Here is an 11,616-nt window from a genome sequence, read left to right as displayed (position 1 = left end):
CATCCAGCAATCTGCCCCAGTGTCATCCAGCAATCTGCCCCAGTGTCATCCAGCAATCTGTCCCAGTGTCATCCAGCAATCTGCCCCAGTGTCATCCAGCATTGCCCCAGTGTCATCCAGCCATCTGCCCGTGTCCTCCAGCATTGCCCCAGTGTCTTCCAGCATTGTCCCAGTGTCCTCCAACAATCTGCCCCAGTGTCTTCCAGCCATCTGCCCCAGTGTCCTCCAGCCATCTGCCCCAGTGTCCTCCAGCCATCTGCCCCAGTGTCCTCCAGCCATCTGCCCCAGTGTCCTCCAGCATTGCCCCAGTGTCCTCCAGCATTGCCCCAGTGTCCTCCAGCCATCTGCCCCAGTGTCCTCCAGCATTGCCCCAGTGTCCTCCTGCCATCTGCCCCAGTGTCCTCCAGACATCTGCCCCAGTGTCCTCCAGCCATCTGCCCCAGTGTCCTCCTGCCATCTGCCCCAGTGTCCTCCAGCCATCTGCCCCAGTGTCCTCCAGCCATCTGCCCCAGTGTCCTCCAGCATTGCCCCAGTGTCCTCCAGCATTGCCCCAGTGTCCTCCAGCAATCTGCCCCAGTGTCCTCCAGCATTGCCCCAGTGTCCTCCAGCATTGCCCCAGTGTCCTCCAGCATTGCCCCAGTGTCCTCCAGCCATCTGCCCCAGTGTCCTCCAGCATTGCCCCAGTGTCCTCCTGCCATCTGCCCCAGTGTCCTCCAGCCATCTGCCCCAGTGTCCTCCAGCCATCTGCCCCAGTGTCCTCCAGCATTGCCCCAGTGTCCTCCAGCATTGCCCCAGTGTCCTCCAGCCATCTGCCCCAGTGTCCTCCAGCATTGCCCCAGTGTCCTCCAGCCATCTGCCCCAGTGTCCTCCAGCCATCTGCCCCAGTGTCCTCCAGCCATCTGCCCCAGTGTCCTCCTGCCATCTGCCCCAGTGTCCTCCAGCCATCTGCCCCAGTGTCCTCCAGCCATCTGCCCCAGTGTCCTCCAGCATTGCCCCAGTGTCCTCCAGCATTGCCCCAGTGTCCTCCAGCCATCTGCCCCAGTGTCCTCCAGCATTGCCCCAGTGTCCTCCAGCCATCTGCCCCAGTGTCCTCCAGCCATCTGCCCCAGTGTCCTCCAGCCATCTGCCCCAGTGTCCTCCAGCATTGCCCCAGTATCCTCCAGCCATCTGCCCCAGTGTCCTCCTGCCATCTGCCCCTGTGTCCTCCAGCCATCTGCCCCAGTGTCCTCCTGCCATCTGCCCCAGTGTCCTCCAGCATTGCCCCAGTGTCTCCAGCATTGCCCCAGTGTCCTCCAGCATTGCCCCAGTGTCCTCCTGCCATCTGCCCCAGTGTCCTCCAGCCATCTGCCCCAGTGTCCTCCTGCCATCTGCCCCAGTGTCCTCCAGCCATCTGCCCCAGTGTCCTCCAGCCATCTGCCCCAGTGTCCTCCAGCATTGCCCTCAGTGTGTCCAGTCCACCGTTGTAAAAAAAAAAAAAAAAAAAAAAACAAAGTCTCCTCACCTGTCCTCGCTCCAGCGCCGCGGTGAGCTCCCTCCAACAGAGCACACTCGCCGGCGACTGACAATGACGTCAGACGCCGGCGACGTGTGCGCCTGCGGCCGACATCAGCCGCCAGCCTCCAATTGGCTGGCGGCTGGTGTTAACTATTGACGTGCGGGCGCTTGCCCGCAAGTCAATAGGAAACCGCCGCAGGCAGCGCCGGAAGGGGCCCGGTGAGCAGATGAGAAGGGGCCCGATGCGGGCCCCCTCTCTCTGCCCACCGGCTACGGCAGGGGGCCGGGGGCGGGCACATAAATGCCGGCGGCGGCCGCCGGCAGCGGCATTTGAATAACAGATGATCAGAGGGTCAACAGTGCGGTAGCCCAGGGCCCCCCCAGACCACTGGGCCCTGGGCTACCGCCCATATTGACCCTCTGATAATCCGCCCCTGTCCGTACCGAACACCTAGTGTCCGTCCATCGACCCCAAACATGGACTTCTCCAGGAAGAACATCGGCTATTTCCCACACTGTCACAGCGTGAAAAACACTGGCAGCTGATTAGCGGTAAGTTCATTACTGCCGGTCAGAGAGCTGCGGCTCTCACTTCATCAGATGACCACGTGTGTGCCAGCAGCTCTGACCAGCAGTAAAAAGGTTACCGCCAGTCACAGGCATCGGCTGATGAGAAAACTACTCTCATCATCCTACATATGCTCTCGCTGATAGCAACAAGAGCAGGCAAGGCTCATGAGAGTATTCATTAGCCAGTGCTTGTGCAATAAATACATTTTTTAAAAATGGCTTGGGTTCCCCTTTATTTTTGATAACCAGCGAAGGCAAAGCTGACAGCTGCAGGCCTCAACCCTCATCAAAAATAGAGGGGTCCCCATGCTGTATTTTGTAATTATTGAAATATAAGACACACCCATCAATCCATTACACCCCCATTACCTTAAAACCCCTTTCTTTTACCCATTTAAAAAAATGAAAAAGTTATACTCATCTGTCCGACGAAAAGATATGCCATATCTGTCCAAACACGATCCGAATGATTTGGAGAGCAGTCATATCAACGTTACAACCTCTCTCCACGCCAGTCGGAACACAATGAGACAGGAACGTGATTACTCTCCTGCAGTGTGTAGCGCGGACATGAGAAAGATCACTGGAGTTCATAGCTGATGAACCCTGGTCACCTCACTTACAGCACTGCTCGCATCGTGGGAAAATTCTCACACTGCAGAAGCATTCTCACACTCCTGTTTCAGTGTGTTCTGGCTGGCTTGCTGAGTGCTCGCATCATGCCACTGCTCAGCAAACCAGGTATGGCAGAGCTGGACTTCTTCGAGGGACAGATATGGATTATATTCTCGACGGACGGGTGAGAAATATGGTGTTTCGTTTTTTTTTAATTGTTTAAAATTAGTGAGGAGTGAATATATTCGTTATTCGAGATTTCTCGAGCACACTCGGAGGACCTCCGAGTATTTTTTAGTGCTTGGAGATTTAGTTTTTATTGCCACAGCTGAATGATTTACATCTGTTAGCCAGCATAAGTACATGTGGGGGCTGCCTGGTTGCTAGGGAATCCCCACATGTACTTATGCAGGTTGCTATTTTTAGGCTGGGGAGGGCCAATATCAATGGCCCCTTCAGAGACGGAGAATACCAGCCTCCAGCTATCTGCTTTAGCTTGGCTGGTTATAAAAGTGGGGGGGAACCACATGCCGTTTTATTAAATTATTTATTTCAATAATAAGATAAAATATGACATGGTGACCCCTCTATCCAGCCAATATAAAATATAAAGATGCCAGCTTGGGGTTGCAACAGGTTTGTACCTGTGCTGTAACATGTGGCCGCTGCGGATGTAAGCAGAGTCCAATCCGCAAAGTTTACTGTGAGCTCTTCTCCTAATCTGTGTTAGCGAGCTCTTCTCCCAATCTGTGTTAGTGAGCTCTTCTCCTAATCTGTGTTAGCGAGCTCTTCTCCTTTGCCCACATAATCCATCCACATCTCAGGTGTGACATATCAAGATGCAGATCAGACACATGATTATTGCAGAAGTAGTCCTTAGGCGGCCACAGTAAAAGGCCACTCTAAAATGTGCAGTTTTACAGTATTGTTCAGAGAAGGGGGGTGGGGCAGAAAACCAGTCACTATTTGGTGTTCCCACCATTTACAACAAATCTTCTTTGCAGAGTTAATCAGGTTGTTGATTGTGGCCGGTGGGATGTTGGTCCTCTCCCATTCAATGGCTGTGTGAAGTTGCTGGATAACGGCAGGAACGTGATCCTGTCGTGTACGCCGATCCAGAGTAACATGATCAATGGGCGACATGTCTGGTGAGTATATTGGCCATGCAAGCTCTTCGCAAAGCCATTGAAGATAGGCGAAGCAACTTAAAACCTGAGCATATCTCCTAAGGTTCTTACATTTTATTATGCAGAATTATTAAAAAGACCCAGACCATTAGACCTCGTTTTAATCCAATCACTATATTTTTATTTAAAATAAATTTCATTTCCAAAGATCCAGCAACATTTACAAGAATCGCGTCTTTTACCGCGTGTGATTATAAAATGCAAATGTTCTGCATTTCCTCCGATCAACACTTTTACTTTGTGACAGAAGTCTGATTTATCCTTTGTGTAACACATCACGGCCAATCCTGTACAGAAGGTTATAGCCCATCCCGATGGTGAGATGAGGAAAAAACAAAGAAAACATCACTTTTTAGTGGACATTAGACAATTAAATAGATTAGTTAATGTAGAGGGTGAGAACGCCGTGCAAGGTCCTCGCCGATGGACGTAGCTGCTCCTCCTGCGTGAAGGACATTGCGGGCCGCTGTCAGAAGAACATCTCTCGGCACATGGGACACGTAGATTTGTTGCTTGAAGTAAACCACTTGTACTAAAAAGGTAAAAAAAAAAAAATTATTTATCTTGCAAAGCAAAGCAAGAAATGTCTCCAATAGAAACACAAGTTTTTGTTTCCCGTTATCGCTGTGTAAATTGGCAAATTTGACGTTTAGGACTGTGAGAACGCTGGGAGCTGTGAGGATAGCACGTCGTAAACAAGAGGTTGAAGCAAAATCTCTAAGTGCCCGTCAGTCAGGGTGGTAAATTATTTCCTGCGTTTTTAATTTAAGGAGGAAAATTCTCCAATCGACCCATTACACCTTCAGGCAACTTTAATAAACCTCATGAGATGCAGAGCGGCGACTAATCGCCAGGTCATTAGCTGCGGGGAGAACACGTGTCCTCTGAGGATTCCCTCCTTATCTAGAAAGGCTTTTCATCCCTTTGATAAGTCGTCCTGGACATAAACAAAACAGACTTGTATTCGATGGTAGAAAGTATGGGAGGAAAAGAGCCGTCTGTAATCGGGAGTGTGACTGGGATACCAGAGGGAGCTGCGAAACCTCATTCCTAAATACCGGCTCCATGAGATCATTCAGGATTTCTGGATTTCTATTGTCCGTCTCTGAGGGAGACCAGAATATCAGGAAGACAAAGGATGGAACACCAAATAACGAGACCCGGGGTGATAAATGCAATCTAATGTGCATCTACAATGTGGGCGAAACTACCGCAGACACAAGGGCGCAGTATAGCAATTATCAGCGCGTCCTTCAGATTGCAGCATTATTAGTCGTTTGATTGTATATTCTCAATCTCCAGGGATTCTCGCTGGGATATGACGGGTGGCGGGTATGTGTGGAGTCAAATATTTAGGGCCTGGCAGATATCTTGTTTTCTCAAAGTGTAGCTATTTAGACACGTAAGGATCTTTTCACACCCGTCGTCGGTCCCATTCAGCTAATCGTTTGCGGACGGGTCATCATTTACTAGCAGGTTGACACATGTGCACTGTGTAATAGATCGTGAGCATCACCTGCCATTGTTCTCGACAGCGCGGGGCCTGTTTACACAGGACGATGAGCTGCCGAGAACATTGATCTTCTGTGCCACCGAGAACGATGATCTTTGGTGCCAACCAATAAGATTAATAAACCTGATCAACAGGCATTTTGCACTTTCATCAGAAGATTGGCAGCCTGTTTAGACGATTATCAAGCAGGGACGGACATACCTTTGGTGCAACCTGTTCACCCACACCGGGGATGAAGAGGTAAAAGCACCCACTTCTGTCTCTAAAGCAGGTATAATTGTGCATTAGGATGAGCTATGTGGGACCTTTTGAATCCAATATCTAATTTTTCTGTCTGTGTCCGCTCCTGGAAACTAGGGCTCTTAAAAAAAAGCTCGCTTACAATAATCAAGCAGCGTAAATTGACCTTAAAGGGAATATGTCAGCATGTTTTTGCTGTGTAATCTGAAAACAGCATGATGTAAGGGCAAAGTGACGGATTTCAGTGATGTGTCACTTGCTCAGCAGTTTGCTGTAGTTTCGATACAATCAGTGTTTTGTCATCAGGAGATCATCACTACAGGACTAGGTGTCACGTGCAAGGCAGTCCAGCTAAACTGTGTAACCCCGCCCCCCATCACTGATTGGCTGCTCCTTGTGTACATTGTCAACAAGAAGCCAATCAGTGGTGTGGGCGGGGTAAAACAGGGCTCACCATTCAGAGCAGTGCTTGATCTGCAACAGAGAAAACAGGGATTTTATTAAAACCTGCAACAAGCAGTCCAGTAAGTGACACGCTCGAATCACGGTCTCTGCCCCTGCATCATGCTGCTCTCAGATTACATAGGGAAAAACCTGCTGACAGATTCCCTTTAAGGCCCTGTGGAATTGATAGGTTTTATATGTGGATTCACAAATAAATCTGCTTTCGAAATGTCAGCGCTGCAACTGATCATGGTTTCTGAAAAGCCATACACACTCACTAAAAAATAAAATCTGTGCAGATTTATGTCAGCACCCCAGGAAATAATGTCCGCAAGGATAAGCAGCACACTACCCATTTTTTAGGATTTGTAGAGGATAAGCCTGTAGATCAACCCTATGAAATAGAGGTAATCCTCGTGCGGAGTGACGGTACATCAGCTGCAGCCAGTGGTAAGTCCTGGCAATGACCACACGTGCACTCTGCATAGGCTTACAGCAGATCAGTGATCACAGGGTATTGGGGTCTTCACAACCTGCACGGCCAATAAATACAGTACGTAGGTAATTCTTCTAATAACTGGATGAGCGCTTCTGCACTAGAACATAATGGACGTAAGCATATTAGATGCACATGCCCTGGTCTCATTACTAAAGCCTGACCCACGTGTTGCAGAGAGGATGTCCGACCCCAGGGCAGGGATTTGTAGCGATGGCCGGAGGTTAAACACCTGCGCCTGTTCAGGCTGCCTCATGTCAGTCTTTTCCCTGTATATCAGAGAGGGCCCAAGAGCCGAACTCAGGAGTCAGATATTGCCGGTTTTAGTACAAGAGAAATTACTCCTATAACAAAGCGATCCTTACTAGTGGCTCCCCCCTATTTTTTATACTTGTAAGCGCGCGGCCTTTATAGAGGGGAAATGATCTAATGCTATAACAAAAAAAGAGCAAAATACAAGGAGGACAGAAACATGTACATTAAATGAAAAAAAAAAGGAAAGCGCAAATCTGGAGGCAGAAACACACACTTCAGAAAAGGCTAATGAGGGTTCTCATAGGAAGCGCGCCGCTTGTCGAAACTTATTTCGACAGGAACCGGCGATTGGTGAGGGTTTTTATAGCGATCAACCGATTGCCCAGCTGGCTTGGGTTCTCTTCCGCATCAGGAGGTGAGCGGCGCCAATGATGTCCTTACGTCTCAAGACTTGTGCTTAAGCGGCAAGTATCATACACATGTCCTAAACTAATGACTAGGATATGTTTGTGATACTTGCCGATTATGCATAGGTGCTGGTAAGTACGTGGAAAAGCGACGTCATTGGCATCGCTCTCCTCCTGATGCAGAAGAGACCAAGACAATCCAGCATGGCCATCAGTTGATCGCAGTGAGTGCCACCAGTCAACCCCTTTAAAACCAGAGGTTGCCTTGGTTGGACAACTCCATCGACAACTCCACCGATGACCGTCCCTTACCAGGCACTGCGAATGGAACTTCTTTCTGCAGGTTCTGCAGGCTTTTTTAGGTAGAGAATAGTTTGAACCATGAATGACCGAGAAACAGATCATACAGTCTTCTACTCCTTCGAACCGCTTATCCACGTTGTTCTTCCAGAGGGCCAGGCCTTCCATTATGCTCCCGTTCTGAGAAGGTCACAACAACAACAACAAGTATTACATGCACAATGATGAGACAATCAACCAACACATGTTGCATACGTCAGACTCCTAAAGAAGGAACAGCACCAGACCAATCACACATGCTTAAAGACTAAGAACACCTTTGCAAATAGTTTATTGTACATTTGCTTCCTAAATGCAAAGTTAAGCACCTTTCTAAATAGTCTTCAAAGAAAAAAAATCTCTCTAGCACTTTGCTCTCTCTTGCAAGTCATATATCTAGCGGAGTGCTCTGAAAAACGGATATTAAACTGTTAGAGGTTCTCGCTCTGCTCCCCCTTCTCTCAGTGTTGCAGAAAGCAGAAGTGAGGAGGATGGACACAAATCTGCAATGGAGAGGGGAAAAAGTATCTTGGAGGGTACAGAAAACAGAATATAGACAAGGAGGAAAGCACAAGGAGAGGAAATTACAACTCAGGAGCTGAGCAAGATATACTACAGCAAGTGAGGACAGCAGTACCCTGGATACACACCCAGAGCTGAAATCCAGCCTATATTACTGAGAGAGACTCATCCAGCCTACATTACTGAAAGAGACACTCTCACAAGAGAAAAATCTGAAACTTGTGTGTTGCATTCTGCATATCAGAGAAAATGATTGAAGGAATGAAGATTACAGACTGAAACTTAGTGGTTAACTTTAGTTAATAAAATTGCACATGTAAACACCATTTTCCCACGCCAAAATGTATGCCCGGCCTTTAAAGGGTTTGTCCCTAAGTACATGCTTATAATGTATCCACTGGACAGGTCCAAAGTGTCTGATAGTGTGGGTGGCATTGCCGGGATGATCTTGGCACAGCTGTCCTAGCTCCGTCAGTCCCATAGACTATAACTAATACAGATACAGTAAACCCTTAGGAGCCCCATAGATAATTGGGGACCGTACAATGGTTTGTAAGGCAGCTTACTCTCTCAACTTCTCCGTACACATAAGCGAATGCTCGGCCGAGACTCCTCTATGGCACAGAGATGGCGGCAGCTTATCTCGCCATAATAAGACACGCCAAAGTCGGGAGGCCAACATACATATTAGACGATCAGTAGAGCATATCAATTAACACAGAATTGCCCCTCATCTATCCTGGCACACGTATTCTGGGTGTAAATTCTTTTTTCAGTAAACTGAATTTACAGAACGGATCAAATGAGTAACTTCGACCCACCTGGTGTGTAAGGTAGGTATTGAGCTGTAACATCCAGTTGCGCCACTGCTGAACCGCCACACCTACTCGCCGCCCGCTTTCTACGGCGATGGAGCCCAGGGGGTAATTTTGCGGTAGCTGAATAATGAGTTCCATACAGATGTCATCCACGGAGTAGGTGGCTATGACCTCCCGCGTAGTAGGACGAGCTTTGACCTAAGAAGAAATCATTTCAGATTAAAGTGGATAAAAACACAAAAGGCAAAAAAAAAAAAAAAAAGCTAAAAGTAAAGTTTCTAAATGTCCGTTCCCCAGCAGTAAATCCTCCCTATGTATGAGATTAGGCTCCGTTTTCCAGTTTCTAAGGAAACTTCCAATAACAATCCATCGGATCACATAAAGCCTTCCTCATTCGCGAGGTCTGCAGAGGAAAATAAGACACACGGCTTGTGCTGCCTTTGGCTCAAAGGAAATGGAATCTGCATTAAGGTTAATTTCCAACTTCAAAGGCAACGCACCCTTCCCTAATGTTAGAGGGCGACTCTGTATCTGTACAGCCTCATGTCCCACAAACCTGCAAAATAACTCAGAGCTCATCCTCTCTGACAGAGATTCAGGACTCTGATAGTATTGACCCCGAGGCCAAAAATTAAAATTAACTGCTTACACATCGGCGATTTTTCATTTTTCCATCTTTATCTATTTTCTTAAAAGGCCATAAACCATAACTTATGGCAGAACATAAAAGAGTTCATTTAATTCCAGATGAGTTGCAGTTTTGGAAGACTCCATTCACTTTACCAGAGAGAAATGGGAAAAAAAACACAATTCCACGGGACAAACACTGTAGGTGATGCAAAGAGGAATTTAATCTTTTTGTTTTTGCTTTCTTTAAATCTCTATTAGTGATCAAAGTATTTTGCACAAAATTAGTTAACTTTTTGGTGTAATCAGATTGTTTTCACTGGGTGTGTGTACAGTCATGGACAAAAATTTTGAGAATGAGACAAATATTAATTTTTCCAAAGTCTACTGCTTCATTTTTTCTAATGGCAATTTGCATATACTCCTGAATGTCAGAGTGATCAGCTTAACAGCAATTACTGTACTTGCAAAGTCAATATTTGCCCAGAGAATGAACTTTAACCCCCAAAACACATTTCAACATCATTGCAGTCCTGCCTTAAAAGGAGCAGCTAACATCGTTTTAGTGATTGACCCATTAACACAGGTGTGGGTGTTGATGAGGACAGGGCTGGCGATCAATCAGTCATGATTAAGTAAGAACGACATCACTGGACACTTTAAAAGGAGGCTGGTGCTTGGTATCATTGTTTCTCGTCAGTTAACCATGGTTATCTCTAAAGAAACACGTGCAGCCATCATTGCACTGCACAAAAATGGCCTAACAGGGAAGAGTATCGCAGCTACAAAGATTGCACCCCAGTCAACAATCTATCGCATCATCAAGAACTTCAAGGAGAGAGCTTCCATTGTTGTCAAAAAGGCTCCTGGGCGCCCAAGAAAGACCAGCAAGCGCCAGGACCGTATCTTAAAACTGTTTCAGCTGCGGGATTGGACTACCAGCAGTGCTGAGCTTGCTCAGGAATGGCAGCAGGCTGGTGTGAGCGCTTCTGCACGCACTGTGAGACGGAGACACTTTGAGCAAGGCCTGGTTTCAAGGAGGGCAGCAAAGAAGCCACTTCTCTCCAGAAAAAACATCAGGGACCGACTGATATTCTGCAAAAGGTACAGGGAGTGGACTGCTGAGGACTGGGGCAAAGTCATTTTCTCTGATGAATCCCCTTTTCGATTGTTTGGGACATCTGGAAAACAGCTTATTCGGAGAAGAAGAGGTGAGCGCTACCACCAGTCTTGTCTCCTGCCAACTGTAAAGCATCCTGAAACCATTCATGTGTGGGGTTGCTTCTCAGTCAAGGGAATCGGCTCACTCACAGTCTTGCCTAAAAACACAGCCATGAATAAAGAATGGTACCAGAATGTCCTCCAAGAACAACTTCTCTCAACCGTCCAAGAGCAGTTTGGCGCCCAACAATGCCTTTTCCAGCATGATGGAGCACCTTGCCATAAAGCAAAGGTGATAACTAAATGGCTCATGGAACAAAACATAGAGATTTTGGGTCCATGGCCTGGAAACTCCCCAGATCTTAATCCCATTGAGAACTTGTGGTCAATCATCAAGAGATGGGTGGACAAACAATAACCAACAAATTCTGGCAAAATGCAAGCATTGATTATGCAAGAATGGACTGCTATCAGTCAGGATTTGGTCCAGAAGTTGATTGAGAGCATGCCAGGGAGAATTGCAGAGGTCTTGAAGAAGAAGGGTCAACACTGCAAATATTGACTTGCTGCATTAACTCATTCTAACTGTCAATATAACCTATTGGTGCTCATAATATGATTGCAATTATATTTCTGTATGTGATATAAACATCAGACAAACACTAATAAAAACCAGAGGCCAGCAGATCATGTGAAAATATAATTTTGGTGTCATTCTCAAAAATTTTGGCCATGACTGTACTTCTCCCTGTATGATGCTGACCAATCATAAGCAGGCAGCAACACACAGGAGAATGAAGACCACGCCCCACAATATCAAAGAGCAGGTTTCTTAGTGTGCAACATGTAAGGATACAGCTCTGATTTCCTGGTCCAACCACCTGTATGATTAGAAAATGCCAGCAGTAGAGCACAGATGAATAACATC

The 11,616-nt window shown here is 47.1% G+C and overlaps 1 protein-coding gene across 1 annotated transcript in view; it reads right to left on the bottom strand.

The window, feature by feature from the left end:
- Window positions 1-3,964: 3,964 nt before the first annotated feature.
- Window positions 3,965-11,616, bottom strand: part of LTN1 (listerin E3 ubiquitin protein ligase 1) — a 76,181-nt gene continuing 68,529 nt past the window's right edge. The window contains exons 28-30 of the mRNA XM_069760862.1: window positions 8,904-9,098; window positions 7,534-7,701; window positions 3,965-4,398 (exon numbers count right to left, since the gene is read on the bottom strand). Coding sequence (XP_069616963.1) covers window positions 4,336-4,398; window positions 7,534-7,701; window positions 8,904-9,098 — 426 coding nt within the window. The 3' untranslated portion in view covers window positions 3,965-4,335. The remainder of the gene's footprint in view (window positions 4,399-7,533; window positions 7,702-8,903; window positions 9,099-11,616) is intronic.

The sequence above is a fragment of the Ranitomeya imitator genome, chromosome 3 (assembly GCF_032444005.1).
Source record: "Ranitomeya imitator isolate aRanImi1 chromosome 3, aRanImi1.pri, whole genome shotgun sequence".
Taxonomy (NCBI): Eukaryota; Metazoa; Chordata; class Amphibia; order Anura; family Dendrobatidae; genus Ranitomeya; species Ranitomeya imitator.
The sequence above is the reverse complement of the archived record's forward strand: the minus strand, read 5'-3'. Positions and strand labels throughout refer to the sequence as shown.